We start from the raw sequence: 22,855 nt of genomic DNA on the forward strand, positions 1-22,855 counted from the left end.
GGATTTTGGCTTCTTTAATACACAACTGAGGAGTGCATTATGACCTGTTTTTGCAGTCCAAACCCGATGTAAGGCAGTTACTTGACTTGACACTACATAACAGGCACAAGCGTACTCTGAAATAGTGTTTTAGGAAATTGCAGTGCATTGGTGGTTGCTGCAGGTTGCTGCAACATTTCACAGAGAGGCCTGAAGTACCTGTCTCTTCTCAGGACGGAGAGCCAGCTGACGAGGTTTCCTCAGAAGAGATGCATGTGTGAGAGCGGATCATGGGACTGCTGTTGGAGAAAGACTCTGTGTGTGTGTGTGTGTGTGTGTGTGTGTGTGTGTGTGTGTGTGTGTGTGTGTGTGTCTCATGGATCCAGCTTGTATTCTTTAACTTACATTTGTTGTATAGTCTTTGTTAATAGGAGATAAATCGTGGAAATCATCATCTGGATTCCTCATTTAAACAACAAAAAAAGGTAACAAACAGATTCCGAGATGTCATTGGTTTTTTTTTTCAACCAATTGGGAGTGGGTTGAATCTGTAGACACAGGCCTGCTGTTTTATTGGTTCTTTGATTGGTCCGTAAATCTGTTGAACTCTAACCAGAGGAACGCCTCTCCTTTCACTTTCATTAGAAAGACAGCGGAAAAAACAAGCTCGGTAACTTGAATAAACGTATGCTGCAGATGTTTCCAGGACATCCTTAGCTGTTGGGTCTATGATATCCTTTGTCGTGTGCTTCAAAAAAAATCTGATCAAATGCTGCCCGCCTTCCAGGAGTTTGTGACGTGTCTGAACCCTGAAACTCCAGATCAGCTGATGTTGAACTGCAATAAAAAACCTATTGAAAATACAGCTGCAATCATGATTATCACCGCAGCGATCGCACACGACTCCATCTGTCAGATCTGCTCTACTGACAGGGCAGAGCGAGTAAATAGTAAATAGTAAGTACAGTTCAGACACATCAGGAGTGCAGAGAAGACAAAGAGGTTCAGATGAGTCCAGAATGTCTGCAGGCTGTTGCTGCCGTGGTGGGCAATGCCCTTTCCCAGGGAAATTCTTTTAGTCGCATGTGAGCATCATGTGCTTACTATAAACATAGAAAAAAAAACTGCCAGCGGGGTCACTGATGCTGTGAGGAACGGCCTCTTCCTCAGGGTAGAGTAGATTAATGACCCTCTGCTGCACAGCTTAGCAGTCTGTCTGGTCAGGAATAAGACAAAGGCTAACATTATATACACTATACACCCATACGTAGAAGACCGTTGACCCACCAGCTCCATCCTTACCCTTATGCACCCCATCCCTCACCCCCCAAAATGAGTTACCCATTCTTTAAGTAGTCGTATGAACAACAAAATGAGTTCTAATTTAATTTATATTGATTATTTTCAGAATTCTATTTTGAAAAAGAATGATCTCTTTTTCTATTATCAGAGTAAAACAACCAAAGCCTCAAACTAATTCACAAGCTCGCGCTAAACACGGCTGTAAAACCGGTGAGGCTGATCGGGTGATGATGTAAGACACCTTTGTGTGAAATGAGGAAACATTGAGTTATTCCTTCCGAGACACGCAGGAGAAGTAGCTTTTTACTTACACGTGGAGGACCTTTAGATCAGCAAATGTTTCTCACAAGTAAAGCAGCAACAACATGGAGTAATAAATTAATGCCTTATTTGTTGTTTTATTTAACACACCATTCTGACATCTACACAACATAGACAAAATCACAATACCAACTGTACCAACGATAAGGAACTTTCATGTTGGGATGATTTTGGCGGGCCCTGAGCACGAAAGCGGGAGTGTTTCTCAGGCCCCAGAGCCTCTTTAGAGAGCAGTGGTTCTCAAACTGTGGGGCGCGACCCTCTAGTGGGGCGCAGAGGTATTACAGGTGAGGCGCAGAGGAAGATGCAGATTCTAAAAAAAAAAGAATTAAAAAAAGAATTTAAGAATCCTTTATTAATCCCACAGGGGAATTATTCTCTGCATTGTACCATCATTAGTAATGAAGGAGCGTTGTGCTGCTGTGAAGCTCTGGGGCTCTAGTGCCTTGCTCAAGGACACTTCAACATGAAACTATGAGGAGAAAACAAGGATCTAACCAGCTTCTTTGGTAATTTTTTTTGTGCCAAATATGAGTTATTTTTTGCACATATATAACTTTATTTGCATTGTTTAACAAAGTGATTGCACATGTTGTTAATTTGTCTGAGTGACGTTTGTCTGGTTTACTTAAAAGGGATTTCAATTTTTTTCAATCTATGAATTAAAAAAGCACGGATGGAGGAGTCTCAAAAAGTTGGACCATTATTGTTCCAACGTTGTTGGGGCGGTGAGGCCCGAACATTTTGCTTCTTTCAAAGTGGGACACGACAGAAAAAGTTTGAGAGCCACTGCTTTAGAGTTCAGAAAACTTCAAATGTTGTCCGTGACGGGTTGGTCGCTGCTAAATGCTGAAAGCGTTTCTGGTGAACCTCCATGAATTTGTCTCATTTTGCTGGGTATCCAACACATTGGAATTGATGACAAGAATATCTGATCTTCTCGCTGATGGTCTTGTTCACTGTTACATTTAGACTGTTTCAAAACAAGTTTAAAGTTCTTCATATCGTAACTTTTCCCACACCTTGCTGCCGCAGACAACGGCTGTGTGAGAGGAAACCTCGCTGCAGAACAGCAAACAGCCTTTTATCCTCAAACCAGGAACACAGACAGGTGTGAGCTCCGATTTCCACTTCCCACATCAGCACACAATCACACACACATACACTGCTAGCAGTATTTACATGCTCCCAGGGACATACCGATTACACGTGAGCATAGAGGTACACACACACACACACACACACACACACACGCACACACACAGGGTGCTACACTGAGATCAACCAGCCACTGTTTACTTGTGCTTGTCTTTCTCTATTGTTTGTTAGGTTTAAAGGAGCACAAAAGACAAGGACGTGGAAACACACACACACGCACACCCACACGCACACACATGCACACACACGCACACACACGCACACACAAACAGCACCTACATTCAGTTTGTATTTATCTTGCTGCTGAATGGAATTTTATACTATTTGGGGAAATTATGAAGCAGATTTGTTTTCACGGTCAGTACATATTCCACAAAAAAAAAAATACTATTACTTCATGCTCCTTTCATAATTTGAATTAAAACATTCAGGTTTATTTTGCTTAATTTGCACTATTCTTACATCGCTGTCCATGTGTAAGGTCACTTTGCACTCACGGTAAAAAAAAAAGAAAAAAGAGCAGCGAAAGTCATAATCTGTTCAGGAGGTTTGAGAAAAACAGACGAGGGAAAGAAAAGAATAAAAAAACTATATCGTGAGGGGAAAGTGGAAAGCCAATACATTCATACTCTTTCTCTCTCTCTTGCTTAGACTGAGATATCGACATGTTTTATGCATCGAAGGATCAATTTATAACATTTAGGGAGGTCTTTTGGCAGAAATGGAATATAATATTGATACAAATCCATCGTGCATAATGACCTGAAACGAAGACAGGTCATGTATTCGTTACCTTGGAATGAGACATTTATATCTGTATACAGAGAGGGTCCTCTTCATATATATATATATATATATATATATATATATATATATATATATATATATACATGGCCTTAAATATTGTCAACAGCTCCAGCCTCAAAGCAAATCCAAGACATGCCAGGGGAATCTCACGGTAAAAAAAAAAAGCAGAAACAGATCACTGCGTTCTTAAAATGGTGTTTAATTAAGAATTCAATTGCTGCTGGGGTGACAGTTTGTTTGCTTGAATTTTGAGAAAGTTCAGTTGGTTTCAACAAACGCATGATGTCAGTTTTCCATGATGGTCCACAAATTGTGTGTGTATTGCTGCTCCGTCGTTGCTTACGTGTGTGTGTGTGTGTTTGTGAAGCAGCAGCATCTATATCCAAAGCCTTGATAATCACAGCTTGGGTCATTTATCTTTTCAGGTGTCAACATCTCCGCTCATCTCATCACCTGGGTCCTTTATTCTCTCCCCTCCAGCGTCAGTCACGACCAGACGCTCAGGCTAACAGGCGGACGCCACGGTACCGAGGGCAGTATTGACGCAAGGATGCTGAGTCACAAAAGCATCTGTGTCTGTGTGTGTGTGTGTGTGTATTGATGCAGAAGGGCACAGGTGTAAGCCAGCCACATGTTTTTCTGTCTTCATTGGAGTAAACAACATTTGTTCAGAGAGAAGATGTCCATGTTCCCTTTTGGCTCACTGACCTGGGCTTGAAAGGTATACTGCGTTGTCAAGTCCAGTTAAATTATTTTGAATGGATTTGAATCCAGTTGGGTCAAAGGTCATTCCAAGCAAAGCCAAATCATTTCAAGTCAGAACTAGTCAACTCATGTCATGTCAAGTCAATTTAAAGTTAAGTCAGATGAAACCAAAAACTGAAGTTATTTTCTGACATTTTGCCTTTAAATTATAACATGCCTTCTATGGTAAGTGTAAAAGCGATAGTAAAATTAATACCTGCACCTGTTCCAAACACCCGCTGTTCAAATGAGACGACCAATAGCATGGCATTTTCAGCCATCAGAAGCTTGTATTCACAATGTCTGTTGATCTGCAGAACTGCACCAGTTTAATACATGAATGGCCGACTGTGCCACATATCTTTTGCTATCAGTCTGCAGGCCGGTCGCTAGAACTATCATCTGGGAACCAACATTGCTCATGGGCCCCTGTCTCGTGAATCCCCCACATGACTTCAATGAAATGTTTTAGTGTGTCTGGCTCCCAGGAAGGAGAGTGTTTTTTTTTTCTCATGAGAGACACACACACAAAGGCTACAATGGGATTTTGTAGTTCATCGTGTCAATACATTGCTTGACATGAGTTGTACCAGCACGAGTGGAGAACTAAACTGTTCTGCAATACCCTAACGTGGATGAGGACACACACACACACACACACACACACACACACACACACACACACACACACACACACACACACACACACACACACAACCCAGGGACGCCTCAGATAAACACCAAAGGTTAAGTCAGAAGTGAGTTGTGTGTGTGTGTGTGTGTGTGTGTGTGTGTGTGTGTGTGTGTGTGTGTGTGTGTGTGTGGTCCGTTGATCTGTTTACATGCGTATCTGAGCTTTTGTGAGTATTTGTAGATGCTGGGAAGGGAAATTAATTTCACAATATGTTGACAGATGGTTGGAAAAAGGAGATACCCACAGCCGAAACGGGCCCAGAGAGATATGAAATAATTACATGAAGGATAAGACCTCCACTTAACCAGAGAGGGCCGATTCATTCAAAGGAGCGGGAGGGATTAGACGCTGATATGCCGCAAGCAATATCCAATAAAGCAGAGCAATCTTGTTCAATCATTTGACAGCCAAATGTGATTCTGTAGTTGGCAATATAAATCTGTAAAGAGAGCCTCCCTCCAGATATCATGACCAATAATTGAGGCATCGCTTTAATTGAACCTTTAATCTATTTGAGTGTCAAGCATTAAAATATTTCTCGACCTCTGATTATCAAAGGAGATTATGAACACAATGCACACTGAAATTGCAGTTCAAGGAAACTATAAACGTTTTGACCAATGACCAAAGCAACACGCAACTATCCTCTTCTGTTTATAATAACCACTGTCATCCACAGAGTTTATCCACAGAGTTTAATCCATCGCTGAGAAAAAATACATCACCTGACTTTCAGCATCAAAGCATTACATTTGAGATGAGAATACTTTAAATTGTTTTAATGTTGCAGCTTTAGATAACAGGAGATCACAGTGGCTGTGGGCCGATACAAGGTTTGTCCATGAGAAGTTCTTAGTGACAAACAAATGCCATATCAAGGTGTCAAGACACGTTCCTGCTCATTATAGCACTTGTGGGTTCACTCTGTGACATTCCACACACACTGAAGATAAAAGGACCCGTGTATTCAAACTTGCCGACAGAGGCCACACAGAGTGTGTACATGCTACTGCTAATCGTTGTTGTCGCTGACCTCACCATCACCATTATCAAGCTGGTTAAAGCCGAAGGTATAACTGCTTTACAGGGTATAACTGGCCAAGGTGAAAAACTGCCCCAGGGCCCTGATGACCTCAGGTTGTTTGTAGCAGTTGCTTACTTTGTAAATTGGGTCAATATTGACTAATGCGTCTTCATGTCCTCGGGCCCCTTACTGCCTTTCTGTTCCTGAAAACATACATACTCACATGAATGTGTAAAACACATGTACATATTATATATATATATATATATATATATATATATATATATATATATATATATATATATATATATATATATATATATATATATATATATATATATATATATATAAAGATGGCCAGATCATATTAAGGGAGTACAATAATCTAAGTAAAACATTCATTTCTCCCTTAATGAGTTAAGGGAGACCAAATTTCAACATGTTGAAATATTGTCTGGCCATTCTTTGATTAGGATAGTAATATTACTATAGTAGATTAGTGGGCACGTCATTACTTTTATCTACTTTAAGGGCACCATAACGGGCACTTCATCAGGGTTTCTCTCCTGGTAGCTCAACATAGAGGTCATCTCATACACCAGAGCAGCATGCAGCGCTTTGCGGCCACCAGGGTCCTCCGCCCCGCTAGAGGGCGCTGTTACTCTCCCACGCGGAGTCCAGTCGAGGTCAACTCTGTTGCAGGATGTAAATCTCGCTTGCTGGAGGAAAGGCGTCGGCATTCGGCATGCGAGTTTGTTTGGATTTCAATGTGCCGCCGACCTCGTTGGAAACAGCAAATACGACACCTCAACGTTTAACGACAGCTGTCAGTACACCGCGGCAGCCATGGGCAAGAAAGGCAAGAAGGAGAAAAAGGTGAAGGGAGCGGAGAAGACTGCTGCCAAAATGGAGAAAAAGGTTTCAAAGAGGTCGAAACGAGAAGAGGTAACTTTCATGTTCACTTGTGAACCGCTGACCCTCCGGTCTAGTTTTACCGCAGAGAGGAAACTCACGCGTCAGTAGCTTCGTGTAGCTTTGGACACATTGAATGCTAATACACATATATAGTTATATACTATTACTTTAGCTCGCGTTAGCTCAGGTCTGCTAACTGCAAAGTTTAGTTAACACAAACGTTAACGACAGGCTAAATTCGTGCCAGGTCACAGGTGTTTATTATTAGGACTATCAATGTTGCTAATAATAATATTATATTTGTAATATTACTAGGACACACAACATACCTCCTTTTCAAATCCATAAATTTTGTTTTACATCCTTCCGGTTGTGTTCTCATCACTTTACATCCTTACCCCCTTCTCTGCTTCCTTATCTCCCTCCTTCTCTGCTTCCTCCTCTTCGTCCTTGGCGTTTTATCTCTCCTTCTCTGCTTCCTCCTCTTCATTGGCGTTTTATCTCTCCTTGTCTGCTTCCTTCTCTGCCTCCAGGAGGATTTGGAAGTTTTGATTGCTGAGTTTCAGAATCTAGACGCAAAGAAGACTCAAGTTGTGGAGATGACATGTCCTCCTCCATCACCGAGGTGAAGGACTGCACCTGCAACTTCATGATGTAACCATTGGGAGAAACCGAGCCAAACTAGTTCAGGTGTGAAAGCACCCATCGAGTCTCTGATGTCTTTTTTTTTTTTTACTTCTTAGATTGAGTGCATCTCTCTCCGCCCATCCTGAGAAAGATGAACTCATCCTATTTGGAGGAGAATTCTTCAATGGAAAGAAGGTAGTGGAAAATACTTCTGAAGGCCTAAATTTGTAGGCAGTGAGATGGCCCAATGCTGCAAACAGTTGGTCCACCGGGCTTTTGTTAATTCAACACTGTCTCACTTATGAAGCTTGTGCGCTTTGAGGGCATGTGTTCACCTCTCTCCCCAGTTTGTGCTATTCATCGAAAAAACAAAATAACAATGTTTTTCGCAGACGTTCCTGTACAACGATCTGTTCTTCTACAGCATCAAGAAGAACAGCTGGGTGAAATCGGACATCCCCAACCCTCCTCCGCCACGCTGCTCCCACCAGGTACAATAATCCTGACTCCTTACGCTGCTCACCGTCCGTCCTTCTGCTTGTCTCCTAACCCTCTTGTTGGATTCTCACCAACAGTTTTAGCTATTTCCAACTAGGCAGAGGCCAGGTGATGAATACTAATCAAATGAAAGGTTTACAGCTAAATTTGATTGACCATTGTGGTGCTACTTATGCTCCCCTGAAACATTATTTAAAGTCCTTGATATTTTATGTGGTTCTCTGTTTATACCACAAGGGGGCAGCCGGCCGTAGAGGAAAGTTATCAGCAACATCATCACAGCCAGCCAATGTGTTTCAAGCAAAACAAATTAAATCTGAGAACACCAAACCTATATGTCCCCCCCTCATCTGGAACCCTCCCTTCCTTTCCCTCCCCCTCAGGCGGTGGTTGTTCCCCAGGGTGGAGGTCAGCTCTGGGTGTTTGGGGGAGAGTTTGCCTCTCCAAACGGGGAGCAGTTCTACCACTACAAGGACCTCTGGGTGCTGCACCTGGCCACGCACACGTGGGAGAACATCAAGTGAGTGCAGCGGGGGGGTGTACAGGGATCTGAAGGTGACCAGCAACACTATTTCATCTTAATTAACTCATTATCTGCTGTAAATGTAAGTCTTATTAGGAGGTAAGTTGATTGCTTAGCTCATAAAAACAACTTTACAGCTCCATGAAATCAAGATTGTTTATAAAAACTATTTTTGAGAGTTACAAGGGTGAATGCAATGTATATGTGTGTTTATTTATTTTTTTATCGAATGAATTATCTGATTTAATTGATAAGATTTTAGGATGGGAATATATAGGCATTGTGCTTCCATCTTCCAGCAGTTTCAGTCGTTTGTATATTAGGTTGTGGCTTTACTTTATTGTATTTTAATGATTCACTGAATCAAACGGGTTGTGGTGGTTTCACTTTGCAGACATGCGCAATCCAAAAGAATCTCAAGTTTTTTTCTTTTTTCCTCCCCGCAGGGCCCCTGGGGGTCCATCGGGTCGCAGCGGGCACCGCATGGTCCTCAGCAAGAAACAACTGCTGGTGTTTGGAGGTTTCCACGAGAGCACCAGGTAACATGTTTACTATCACACCATTACTTCCTTCATCCCCGGAGCGGAGCCGGCTTATTCTAAGCCCTGCTCATCATACAAAAAAACCCATACAGATCAGCCAAGTTGTATCTCTTCTGGTAAACACATCACATTTTATAAAGTGGTATTTATCCACAGGGATATATTTGAAATGAATGAGCAGAGAATTCATAAAATAAGTGAGACTCGTAGTAGTAGTATGAGGAAAAAGACACCGTGGCAGACAGGAACTCTACTCGAGGCTCTATACATGGATGTGGAACTTAAAGCTGCACTATTCAATAGTTTTAGTCAAGCAACAGGTCAAATTAGGATGTTTTGTAGCGACAAATTTACTGGAAATGATCAAATATCATTCAGCTCTTTTTTGGCAGGATATTGTCTGTTAAGAGATGGATGACTCTTTATAGCCTTCTGGCAAATGTTTAATATTGACTCAAGTGCAATTTATGTTAACAGAGCCAGAGTCCATGTTATTTATTGTTTTGGTTTTGAAATTTTATTGAATTAGTCTTCTTTTTTATTTAGGGTTTTAGAATCATCAAAATGTCAGTGGCATAAAAATGTCATCAAGCTCTTGATGATTTTCTTCTTCTTCCTCCTCCTCTTCCTCCTCCCTTTGCAGGGATTTTATCTACTACAATGACATCTACTCCTTCTCCCTGGACACCTTCTCCTGGTCACGTCTCGCTCCGTCAGGCACCGCCCCCTTACCGCGCTCCGCCTCTCAGATGACCTCAACGCCCGACGGCATGGGCGTCGTCATCTACGGGGGTTACTCCAAAGTGGTGCGTATGTGCGTGTGTGTGTGTGTGTGTGTGTCTCTCTTCTCTGGATTGACAAAACATAAAATCTTGTGATGTCTGCGTTTCATTTAGCGAGTCAAGAAGGACGTAGAGAAGGGGACCATCCACACCGACATGTTCCTTCTCAAGCGAGAGGGTAAAGATGGCCAAGGTACACAAATAATTGAAATAATATCAATACTTCAGCTTCTACGCTTGTTCGTTCTATTGTGACCCCCACCTTCTGATTCCTCCCCCCACCGCGCTGCAGAGAAGTGGTCGTGGTCCAGGGTGAGCTCCTCTGGGAACAAGCCCACACCCCGCTCTGGTTTCTCCGGGGCGATGGGCCCGGCGGGTCGGGCGGTGCTGTTTGGTGGGGTTTGTGACGAGGAAGAGGAGGAGACCCTGGAGGGCGACTTCTACAACGATCTCTACCTGTATGACACAGGGAAGAACCGCTGGTTCCCCGGCCTGCTCAGGGTGAGCCACAGGGACGTGCTGGATGAATGAGTGTTTGTTAAGTCTGCCGGGATGAATGGATGTGTTCTGGCAAAAGTATATGTTTTGTTCCATCAAGGCGCTCACTACTGATCGGACCCATCGTCTCCCAAGGGAGCTGCCAGTCAACTGCAGGGCCGTCAATTTATCCTTTTGTTTTCCAGGGAAACAAGTCAGATAAGAAGAAACGGAGAAGGGGGAAGAAGGCTGGAGCAGACGTGGAGGGAGCCGAGGGGAAGGGGGAGGACGAGGAGGAGGAGGAGGGGACACCGCAAGGACCCACTGAGGTCATCAAGGAGATCGTCACTGAGGACGGCACAGTGATGACCATCACGGAAGTGATCCCTGGAGCTCAGGAGGAGGACGATGAGGACGAGGAAGAAGAAGAGGACGACGACGATGGCAAGATTACACTCGCACACTAAACACACTTAAAAGATGTGAGACAATATAGATAGGTTGGACAATCGTATGCTTTTCTTTCTTTAATTTCTTTTTGTAATCTCTTCAGGTTCAGCCTCGGCCCCCCTGGTGGAGCCCTGTGCCAGGTCCAGCGCCATGGCAACGGTGCGCCAGGGCAAGCTCTTCCTATACGGAGGGATGTTTGAGGTCGGCGACCGCCAGTTCACCCTGAACGACTTCTACTCGCTGGACCTCAACAAGATGGACCAGTGGGAGGTTCTGGTTGAAATGGACCCAAGTGAGTGAACGGAAGTCAACCGACACACGAGTGAAACAACACGCGTAGACAGGCAGCACAAACAGTTGAAATTTCCCAACTCCGGCAGCAAAAACGCGTGAGTCATAGTTGCATCAGCCAATCAGCGTTGAGTTTTTCCACTCGTCACCGCAGTCCTGCCGGTGTTGAATCAAACTTCTGCCCTGATAGCAGCCGTCATTCAGACGCTGTTGTGGGACTACGGATAATATTATGAACCCAGACATGTTGGAGTTTGATGTTCCCACGTATGTGGAATTTACACAAGGATAAAGCAGAACTATTGGTTATTTCTTCCATAGTAGATAGCAGAAAAGGTCGCTCTTTTCCCGGAGGGAAGCGACGGAGATAAGCCACGCCCCCTTTGTGGCGTCGAGAAAAGTCTTGACGCGTTTGGTGTGAACACCATAAAGCTGTCTTGTTTGAATGTGTTGCCATGCAGGAGAGGAGTTGGAGGGCGATTCGACGGGAGAGAAGTCTGTGAGCTTTCATTTAGATTTACGATGTTTCTTTTAATTCTCTCCACAGAGACACAGGAGTGGCTGGAGGAGTCTGAGTCAGAGGAAGATGAGGAGGAGGAGGCAGTGGCGGCCGCCGAAGGAGCAGAAGGGGAAGAAGAGGAGGAGGAGGAAGAGGAGGAGTCTGATGAAGAGGATGAGGAAGGCAAGAGATTATTCTTTCCTTTCATTGTCTTCGAATTATGTCTTTATCTTTTCACTTTCTGCTAATTCATAACGAGCAAAAAGTACAGGATGCAGATAAGGATGCTTGATAGTAAACAAATGAGAAGCTATGATTTAATAATAAACCTTATATAAGGTAAACCAACCTCACAGACGCATCAGAAAACATCTCCGATATGAAATCTGATATGGCGTCTAGACGCTCTATGTAGATTTCAATAAAAACATCTTCTGTCTTAATTGGCCTTTTGTCAGTAAGTTGATGGTTATCAGTTGATTGCAAATTTATATGCAGTTACGCTCGAAGCTAAATGCTAATTTAGCTTAGAGACGGCTGTGATGACCTGTGTAATGAATCTCTGGACACCACGAATGTCGGCACAACACTTCAGTGCAGTCTAAAGGTCTTCAGTCTGAAACAAGTGTTGACCACCAGATAATAAGCCCATTGACATTTTGATGATGTCACGGGACGTCAAGAATGCTACTCAGCGGCTTCACCGTCAAATAAAATTGCTTTTTATTCATCAATTGCTCACCGTTGTCGACTTAAAGAAGTCCAAGTCTCATTTATCTGTTTGTGTGCTTCGCGAAATGCCTCCCACATAAAACACTTGCATTTGCGCATTTAAGTGACGCAACACGGATTATGTGCAAGTGCACGCATTTACTTAATTTAAGACTTTTTCTGTTTTTCGTTCTGAAGGCATAAAAGCACATACCTAAGAATTTAAGGTAACACCGGGTAATTGTCTAATGGATAGACAGTCGGTCATTTTGTGGGTCAGATATTCCTTATTCATGGGTTAGTTTCCTGAGCCTGAAAACACAGTAGTACATACAGTATTACTTTTAGGGGCCTCTTATGTCTTGATTAGAGTCTTCTATGTTGGGAGCTTTGCAGCAGATTGGCTCTTTTTAGATGATGTTTGATTTTGAATAAAACCACATACAGGCTGTTCGCGGGTCAATTTTACCATGATTTTTTTTATTTATAAAAAACCAGTGTATTTAATCTTTCCACCCGTGTGTGTTTCCAGATGAAGAGGCGCACCCTGCAGTGCAGGAGGGAGAAACGGTGACGGACTACCAGACCCGCACAGAGCAGTACTGGATGGGACTGGCACGCACCAACATGGGCGCCGACGCCAAGGACAAAAAGGTTGCCAAAGTTGCCCTCGCCATGGCTAAGGTCTTCTTTGAAGACCAATAGAGGGATCTGCCAAACTGTGTGTATGACTGTGTGTATGTGTGTGTGTAAAATAGTATGTTGAAATTACCTTTTTTAAAACGTGTGAACTGTGCTGCAAATATTCAGTAATGCCAATTAATTTTTTTTTAAAACTGAAAGCAACAACACGTTTTCTCCCACCATCAAATTAAATTTGAATATACAAACTATTTTCTTGTTTGTGAATTGTGTTGTTACATTAGATGGTTTTGTTGCGCATTACAGTTTTGATTCATTTTGAATAAAGGAATTCATAACTTATATTGGATAATGTTTAACATTAAAGGGAGTTCAGACAAAACATTTTTAAGTTGGGTTGTTTGAGGTCCTCATCCGTAGTCCGTGTTTTACCTCCAGTATCTGGCCGTTGACCAGCATCTCCTGTGTCCTTCCAGCTTATAATACTGTTTTTGTCAGCGGAGTCTAGCGGAAGAGCACAGATTTGATTATAATGGCTTTAATTCTCAGGCGTCGAAGTTTAGAAAACATAATAAATAAGACGCACGCTTAAATTGATATCTGTTTGGGTTTAAGTTTTGCCAACTGCCCCATCCACAGCAGTACAGAGTTTGCTCTCCTGTTGGTAACACACTGACCATGAAGAACCCATTCAACCAGAAAAGATGAGAGCTGCTCCTTTGACATATTTAAACTATGTTGCTCCTCTCCATTTGAGACCAGGGCGGGGAAGCAAATTTTCTACGTATATGCTCAAATAAGTCGTGTTGATCAATGTTAGTATGATGATATTAATGAGTGCAGCTTCAAGGCCCAGTGCGTCCACAAGTTGTTGCGTTTCCTGCCACAAGAGGACACTGTCATGCTATTCGGGTGAGGACAACTTGTTAAAGTTGTCACGAAAAGTCAAACACAAAATGGAAAATCTGATTTACAACACTGATACATTTCCCCTATATGTTGTGCAAAAAAAAAAAAATCAAACCTGACAATGATCCATGTGTATTTCTCGTCTGGGTCTGCCTCCACCTGGTGGAGGCCTCTGTCAGTGCAGTCGGTCACACAGGTGGAGAAAACAGGTGATGGCGCTTAGAGACTGCTTTAGCAACTTTTGACACTCATATGCAAGTGTGTAAGAAATGAAATAATTCGTGTTTGGGGGCAATTTACCTTTCTCTTGAAAGGCTTGTGAATAAAGCCCCGTCTGAAGTTAGAGTTTTATTGGAGGTTTGAGCAGAAAGACTGCGAAAAGTACCCCAAAGCAGTAAAGCTACAATAAAACCATGATCTGGCATTTTTGTCGTTCCCTCTGATTTAACTTTCATGCTTTTAACTCATCTTTTCCATATTTCTGGTCAAGGTGTCAAGTTCCCTCAAACAAGATAACTGATTCATAGTAATGATACAATGTTTTGATGGCTGGCAGCAACACATGCCCTTCGCCTTGAGTTTCACTCGTCTACAACAATCAAAGGGGAGAACAGGAAGCGTGAGGCGCCGAGCGAAGGAACGGCAGCATCCTCGAATCATCAAACGATGAGAGGAGGTGGAGAGTGAGGGTGAAGAAGACGGGATGACGAGACGGCGGCAGCAGCAGCAGCAGGGGAGAAAGAAAAGGGAAAGGGGGAGCGAGAGAATGCTGGAAAGGAAGAGGGGACGAGTGTGCGTCGTGTCAGGGAAGACATCAGTCACTGTTGCGAGTACCAGCCTATCCTTCTGACCTATTTTATCCTCCATCAGCATGTTGAGCGAGGGATGTGAGGAGGCTGATGAATAATAGAGGAGAGGGAGAGATGGATGAGAATGAGGCTGCCTTCCTCTCGTTCACCGCCCACTTGTCTCCCTTTTTCTTTATTTTTTCTTCTTCGACCCCCCACCCCCCCCCTATTCCCCACTCCTCCACCTTTTTTTTACTCCGGGACAAGAAAAGATTTTTTATAAATAACTAAAGAGAAGATATTTTTTTGTGTTGTTTTTTTGGGTGCGTTGCTGACGTAGCGCGTAATCATCAGAGCCGCGTCAGTCGAGAGTGTGGAGAGAAACTTGCTATGTCAGGTAAAGGAAGGAGGATGTTTCCAGCTGTTTGCTTCACTTGCTTATTATAAATAAAGTCTACATGTAAGAAGAACTGATGATAAGTGAGTGCCCAAAACTAGCAACCCAATAAGGTTCCCAGTTGACCATTGGATGGAAACCAGTCCAGTTTGGTGGTTCTGTCATTTTTTATCCAAAGGCGCACTACTCCAAGGTGCAGGTACATAACTATTGAGTGTTGACCAGCCAGAAGAGTTTCCTTATTGATTTCTTGGAGATGCTCATTGTTCAGACGGACCAGACCAGCAAATGCCTCAACGGAGAAGACCACCTGAACTAGATGCCACATTGGACTGGACCGTGGTCCATGTCTACTACTCATTATATGAATATATGAATAATACCCATATACTCGTGTGCATACCCTTACTAAATACAGAATATCTCCTCAACCACATGGACTATAAAAAAAAGGTACAATGTATAGAAAACACTTATGAGAGCGTGTTTAATAGGTTCATATAGCAGTATAAAATAGCACTATGTTTGACTTTGATTCAGTTAAAGTTAAGTTAAATATTTATTGTAATTTAGTGCAGATTTCGTGAACCGTAGGCTTAGGTCTGCTGAAATTCAAAAAACCCTAAATTTCTTTCTTGGACACCTTTGGTTCCACAACAGAGGGGCTGTGCTCAAGCAGATACAGCAATACATAGCAAGGAAGTATTGAATTCATATTTCAATTTTTTGCTGGAAGAAAATGCAATGTGGTTGATGTTTTCCTGAGGCTTTGTCTGACTGGTTTGGGCACAATTGGTGAATTCCGTGGGTTTGTGAATTTTCCAGGAAGGTGTGTTTATCATGTGTGACATTAAGCTTAGAATAGAAGAATGTATATTTTCATAACTTGGGGAGCTCTCTTGATTCACTTTAGAGTCCTTTAAGTTATATGTATGGTTAATGTTAATATTTATGGTTGAATTGTGTTATGAACATGTAAAATTGACTTACATGCTCTTGTAAGGCCAGGCTCTGCAGTTTTTTTGTTGCTGTGTCACATCAGTGGCTTTGGCATCGATTCATGGGAGTACGAGAACATGGAGAGTAAGGAAGAGCTCCTGATGAAGAATTCTGCCCCTATTTTTGGGAGCACCAAAACCTGAAGGGATACAACGCTTGTTTTCTTTCTTTTTCTTTTGGTTTTACAGCCCACAACGGCTGCTTGGCTTTGTTTCTCATCGCTGCCATCAACATCGGGCAGCTCCTCCACCAGAATCCTGACAAACCCACCGACCAGTGCCCGATCAGCGCCAGCCAGCAGAGGAGCAGGGTTAGTTGCTAGCTTGCACGCTAAGCGTTTAGCTGCTTCAGAGCTAGCTAGGTCCCTTAGCAGTTAGTGGAGACCAAAAACAGAGCTCCAAAGATTTATCTCTGTTTTTGGGGTTCACCAACTCAAGACTTCAAATGAATGATAGCGGTGATCTTTGTCTGTCATGTATAAATTAGTAACTGTCTAAATATTCAATCTTATTTACTACAATTTTATTGATAGCAGTTTCTTTGGCTCTCTTCATGAAATCATACTTTCTTGATTCTTGTTGTTCTGAGTTTGTACTCGTAGTTAAAAGCATTTATCGTAAGTTACTTTGGAGAAAAGCATCAGCTAAATGTAATGAAACTACAAGGATTTAAACTTTTTGGTGAATTTTGATGTTCCCTGTTTCCGAGCACCAGATTCCCTTAATTCTTCTCATTTGACCCCTGCAGGATCTGAGGGTCTGCTCAGACATGGTTCTGGTCGAACAGTAGGGCCCGGAGGACTTTTCATTAACTTTTAGTTCTGGAAGTACATTTTAAAAACCTTTGGTTTCATGCGGGACACAAACAGCAGTCTCCTTTGTATGCTTTTGACAATATGTCAACCTAGTAACCTTTATCCACGTTTGTGTCAGCGCGTCTTTGCACTGTTTCACTCAGTTCAGAGGATGTCATGGATTTGTGTGGGCACACACTAATTTCCCTTAATCCTAATCCCTTTGTTGTGGTCAGAAAATTAAACTAACTCTACATTGCCTCTTCTGTCCTCCTCACCTGTTTACCTTCTTTCTCTCCCACCCACCCCCCTTCTCTCTCTACTACCAGTGTGTTTAGAGGCCTAAACCTTAATCCTCAGCCTCACAGTGATTTTATTACTGTAATCTGGACTGTAATTGGCTTAACTCTCCCAGACACTGGCAGACAGAAGGACAAGGACAGCAACGGCAACAGGGGCAGCTGCAGGGAGGAGCTGAGCGAGTAACAGGAGGACATGGGAAGAAGTTCAAGAGAGGTAGAATAAGAGGACAGTCAGGGAGAGGGAGGAGGGGACGACAAGGGGAGTTAATTCTTAAATCATTGGAGTAACATTTGTATCATCTAGTTCAGTGTTGATCTAAACTGAGATCAACGCACTGAGATCTAAACATCACAACACACCACATTGGCACAAAACTCAAGTGAAATGTGTCGGCCCAATAACCCTGGATAATGGAATCCTTATTGAATCCACCAATAACGCCACATCCGCTGAGAAACCAACCTTCTTTAAGATACGCACGACATTGCCACTTATGTCCAGCAAAAAAAAAAAAAAAGGACTAGCTGAAATATTAATCATTGGGCCATCATGTTGGGACTCTATAGCTCCCTCTCAGCCTGCAGCACATGGCGAGAGTGAAGCAAAGACCGTTCATCCACCAGGGAGGCAGAGGGAATTTTTAGTGTTGGCCGAGTTCACGAGAATCCTGAACTAAAATAATTATTAAAAATACTTCACTTCACTCAATCAAAGCCCAACTTCTTACATATACTCCTAACATATATAGCTATGTTATATATTCATTAATATATTTACGATGAGAAAAAAAAGCTTTTTTTCTTTTCTGTGGATTATCATGAACTTATATACCACTAACACATATATAAATTTACTATCTATGGGTTTTCTTCAAATAGACCTTGCGGTTGAAAAGATATCAGGTATTTAATTGAATGCAAATTTCACAATTTTCGCCATTAAATTGGTTGTGGTAAAACAGGTTCAAAGCATCATGTTTCTGTTAGTTTTCAATCAACAAATCAAAAAGAAGACATTAGGGCTGTGTCTCCCCATATACCTTCTTTACAGCCTGCATTTAAGCACATCTCCTATCCAGATTGTATCTTAATATGATTTAACCTGATTACTTGGAATTAATATCTGTTGGAAACCACTGGGTCCGATAAGTGAAGCCCATGTTGAAGTGACTAAAACGTTGCATTCTTTTTAATGGCCATCAGGGGGCGACGTCTTCGGTTGCAAAAATAATCAGATTGTATACAAGTTTGTATGAAAATTACTCTACTTCTTACTTGATATATTACCAAAATACACATTGTAAACATGAGTTTATGGTGTCATTAGTTAGTGTTAAGTCTCCTTTAATGCATTCTGATGGCCATGGAGGGGGAATACAGGGGGATGTCACTGATTGTTATCGTGTAATTTGTCTGTGGCCACCACAGACTAACAAAAAAATGATTGTATAATGAATCTTGCGATGAGCCTACACTAGCCGTAATGTCAAAACGTTAAATTTGCGTGAAGTAGGTTGAGGCGAGGGAAATACCTATTTGCATGAAAGTTAAATGAACGGCATTGGCTCTCACGTCTGTGCACTAAATGTGGAGCTCGAGACAGGAGTCCATCGGCTAATCTTGGCGTGGATTCTGGCTTTATCCAAACTTTAAAAAAAAATTAAAAATCCTGATACCAGCACTTCTAGTTCCCTGAGCTAACACCTTGTGCCAAGCTAAGCTAACCAACTGCTGGCTGTAACTTTATATGTACAGTCTCTTCAGTCTTCTAAAGCCAACACTCACTCACATGAAAGTGAGTCGGTGGAAAAAAAAATGCGGTGAACTATTTCTTCAAGGTTCATCCGTCTGCTGATGGCAAAATATGTATCGCTACCACTGCAGTCATCTCTGGGCTCTCTGATGGAGCCAACCATCTGAGAGCCCACTGAGGCGAGGTGCAGAAAGATGGAGACAAAGGGGGAGTAAATGATGAAAAGCTACAGGTGAGGGAGGAAGCGAGTGTGTGTGTGTATGTCTCTTTAAAAGCTGGAGCGTGCTATTGAGCAGGACGAGGGGGAGGATGGAGGGGGGGGGGGGAGGGTGGTTGGCTGCATTGGAACAGTCCTCTTTAATGAGCAGAGATTCTGAGAGAGAGAGAGAGAGAGAGAGAGAGAGAGAGAGAGAGAGAGAGAGAGAGAGAGAGAGAGAGAGAGAGAGAGAGAGAGATCCAGCCGTAGGAGGAGAGGAGATTGTAAGAACAAGACAGCAGGCAGGAAGGCAGGCTGTGCGTCAGCCGGCGCTCCGTAGGGAAACATGGAGACGAGCAGGAGATGCTGAAGAGGACGGAACACACCATTAACAGGATCATATAGATGGATGGTGTTTCATCAAGCGGGTCAACCTGAAGGCAGACCACGCAGAGGATAAACCACTTATGGACGCAGTGGATTAAAGACCTACAGACAGACTGAGAGAGAGAGAGAGAGAGAGAGGGAGAGAGAGAGAGAGAGGAAATAGAGGAGGAGAAATTAATCAATTCAGTTGTTTATTTTCATTGTCTGTGTGTGTGCGCACTTGCTGTCAGAAAGACTGTGTGTGTGCGTGTCTGCGTGTGTGTGTGTGTGTGTGTGTGTGTGTGTGTGTGTGTGCGCGCGGATGAGGCAGGAGACTGCATTGCTGTTCTTCGGCACCACAGGACAGACAACATCAAAAGAAGGCAGCCAAGCAGATTACCTGATGTTTTTCCCCCATTTTTCTGTCTCTCCCTCTCTCCCTCTCTCTCTCTCTCCCTTTCGCTCTCTCTATGCATGTGTGTGTTCCTCCGCTGTGCGACCAGGCAGTGTGTGTGTGTGTCTGTGTGTGTGTGAAGGCGGAGAATAAGAAAAGGAGGTGAAGCCTGGAGTGAGCTACAGAGTCTGACTTTTAAATGGTCTTTTGTTTTTTTTTTCACTGGGACCGGGCTTGAAGAAAAAGAAAAAGAAGACAACAACCCCTCCTTTTCTTTCTATCTTCATCACACAACATGTCACAGCTCCAGTTTGGGCATCGCACTGATGGGAGAGCCTTGAAGGGGGGTTTCTATGCTGGAGCTTCGGAGGTTTGAGGGGCCGGGAGACTTCTCGGCTCTACACCCCCAGAGAGGCGGAGACATTGTCGGGTAGGAGGCGGCAGAAGGAAGAGTTGTCGTAGACCCCTCGCAGGCCGATGGCCCGGCCGGTGCAGCTGCCTCATGGTATCAACCCCTGCTGAGAGAGGATAATGGCAGCTCGGGGCCCACTCTGCTCCTCTCTCACCCTCGTCTGCCACGGAGAAGTCAGCAAGTGCTAGCCGATGCCACACGGAGCCCACCGAGAGGATGGTGTGAACCGCGTTGCCCTTTCCCAGCGCGCCCGAACACCCCTGACGCCCCCAGTGAAGGGGCCACGATTCTGTTGCTCGCCCCGTTTATCCGCCCTCTTCTCCGAAAGCCGCCGAAAACAAAGGGCGGCGGCGCTCGATTTGCGTGGGAGTTCTTTTCCTCTCCCTCCCACTCTCTCCACCTCCTCCTCACCTCTGACCTCACCGATCTCCGGGCTCTCCGTGGACTTGTTCTAGCACCAACCTGTCCTTCTTCTTCCCCCCTCTGTTTTCTTTTTCTTTTCTTCTTCTTTTTGTCGAGGCTTCAGGGGAATTGCCAAGACCTATTTCATGCATGTCCACTGGCGGCAGGTTCAACTTTGACGATGGGGGGTCATACTGCGGTGGGTGGGACGAGGGCAAGGCGCACGGCCACGGGATCTGCACGGGACCCAAGGGCCAGGGCGAGTACTGCGGCTCCTGGGCCCATGGCTTCGAGCTGCTGGGCGTCTACACCTGGCCCAGCGGGAACACCTACCAGGGCACCTGGGCTCAGGGTAAGAGACACGGCGTGGGCATCGAGAACAAGGGCCGCTGGGTGTACAAGGGCGAGTGGACGCACGGCTTTAAGGGACGCTACGGCGTGCGGGAGAGCACGGGGACGAGCGGGAAGTACGAGGGGACTTGGAACAACGGGCTGCAGGACGGATACGGAACAGAGACGTACTCAGATGGAGGTAAGAGGGGCAGGGTGCAGGTGCCTTGTGGGTGTTTTGAGGGGGTGGGTTTGAGCGCGTGTACGTGAGGATTGTGTGAACCAACCAGCGCCTGTCAAGGAGCGTTATTTGGGATTGACTGACGATTGTCATCTGTGAAAATGACTCGTTACTCGAGGACGATTGACATGTCGATGACAGTTACAGATGTGACAGATGTGCAATAGGAGACGTTTGTCCAGAGGTTACCTCGGGTCATTCTTTCTTCAGCTGTGCCTTGTCGACACACACACACACAGACACACACACTTGTCCAGAAGCAGGGAGTTGCATGAGGACCGGCAATGAAAATGACTCTAATTTTCTACCTCTGTCTCTTCCTCTCTCTGTCTTTTTGTCCTCCTCATCCTCACCCCTCAGCTTCATGAGGAGACACTGTGTATTTGGAGGCCGTCAATTCAGGCCATGCAGTCTTAAGGGATGAATAAAAGGTTGGAGGGACAGATGAGGACAGCAGCTCCCAAGTAACAAGTCCCAGGAAAACAAGGTGTTTTAGAAAACAAGGTCGGGCGGAGGGCTGAGACATCGAATGCATGTCTTCACCCTCCATTTCTACGCGTACATGTACTATGCACCAGTTTAATCGCTCCTGTTTGCTGTAAAAGATCTAATCAAATACACCACAGAACATCACGGTCACATCACGGGGAATGGCTGCAGATGTCATGTGCTGTTGTAAACAAGGCAACGGGTGGAGGTGGCAAGGTGCTCAGCGTTGCCAGATTGGAAATGGCAAAGTATCAAAGGCTCAATATGGTCGTATTTGGAGGAGAATTATCGTGCATCTGGCAACACTGAGATCGGTTGACCAATGACGGTTCTCTCTACAGTCAGAGGTGGAACGTAAGGGAGATACTGTTTGCAAAACTAGTTTGTGAAAGACCCAGAGAAACACAAATATTAAACGAGGCAAAATCCCGGACGTTTTTGGAATCCCACATTTTTTAGGTCTCGAAAAGAGGACATGTCCGGGAAAAAGAGGAGGTCTGGTCACCTTAGGTAACGGTGACATGAACAGAAGTCTCCTGGGGGAAAAGCTGTGTTTGTTCACCGTTCACCCCCAACGTCCAACCTTGGTGGACTTACTCGCTTTTTTGTAATACGTCAGGGTCTCCGACATTCAAATGCCGACACAGATGGCTATCTATTGGAGTTAGTTGAAAGCCTGTTGCGTCTCATACAGACACTAAAGTTTGCCTCTGTGCTTCGGTATCAGACGCCAAAGGCCACTGACCCGGCGTCTGGATGGACTGTGTGAGACTGATTGGAATTTGATTTGGTCTTCAACCAAAAGTGTTGCATAAATTGAAATGATGGGACTAGAATAAAAGGGATTAGAGTTGAAGCAATTCATCTTCTCTGGACAATAAATGTCTGTACTTACCCAAGAGTTGTAGCATTTCTCTCAAAATCACAAATTTCAACCTCATGATGTGTAAGAGGGAAAAGTCACAGGAAGTCATGAGGCGTTGTCTTCTGGTCATCATGAATAATGTGTACAAAGAGTTGTGCCAGTTCATCTTGGCTGTTGATATATTTTGTCGTGGTTCGACTGATCAGCATTGCAATCCCGAGAGCCATGATGCT

The 22,855-nt window shown here is 43.9% G+C and overlaps 2 protein-coding genes across 2 annotated transcripts in view; both read left to right on the forward strand.

Annotated features, from left to right (window-relative positions):
* Window positions 1-22,855, forward strand: part of jph3b (junctophilin 3b) — a 78,692-nt gene that overhangs the window by 12,110 nt on the left and 43,727 nt on the right. The window contains exon 2 of the mRNA XM_068603834.1: window positions 19,663-21,229. Coding sequence (XP_068459935.1) covers window positions 20,848-21,229 — 382 coding nt within the window. The 5' untranslated portion in view covers window positions 19,663-20,847. The remainder of the gene's footprint in view (window positions 1-19,662; window positions 21,230-22,855) is intronic.
* Window positions 6,740-13,237, forward strand: klhdc4 (kelch domain containing 4). The gene is made up of 13 exons (XM_068603063.1): window positions 6,740-6,974; window positions 7,478-7,569; window positions 7,688-7,766; window positions 7,964-8,062; window positions 8,453-8,589; window positions 9,039-9,131; window positions 9,778-9,940; window positions 10,031-10,109; window positions 10,209-10,417; window positions 10,600-10,837; window positions 10,947-11,135; window positions 11,682-11,816; window positions 12,877-13,237. The coding sequence occupies exons 1-13, from the start codon at window positions 6,876-6,878 to the stop codon at window positions 13,047-13,049; spliced, it is 1,785 nt and encodes a 594-aa protein (XP_068459164.1). The 5' UTR covers window positions 6,740-6,875; the 3' UTR covers window positions 13,050-13,237.

This window comes from Clinocottus analis, unplaced genomic scaffold, assembly GCF_023055335.1.
Source record: "Clinocottus analis isolate CAN_PGR_092001 unplaced genomic scaffold, fCliAna1.0.p SCAF_6, whole genome shotgun sequence".
NCBI lineage: Eukaryota > Metazoa > Chordata > Actinopteri > Perciformes > Cottidae > Clinocottus > Clinocottus analis.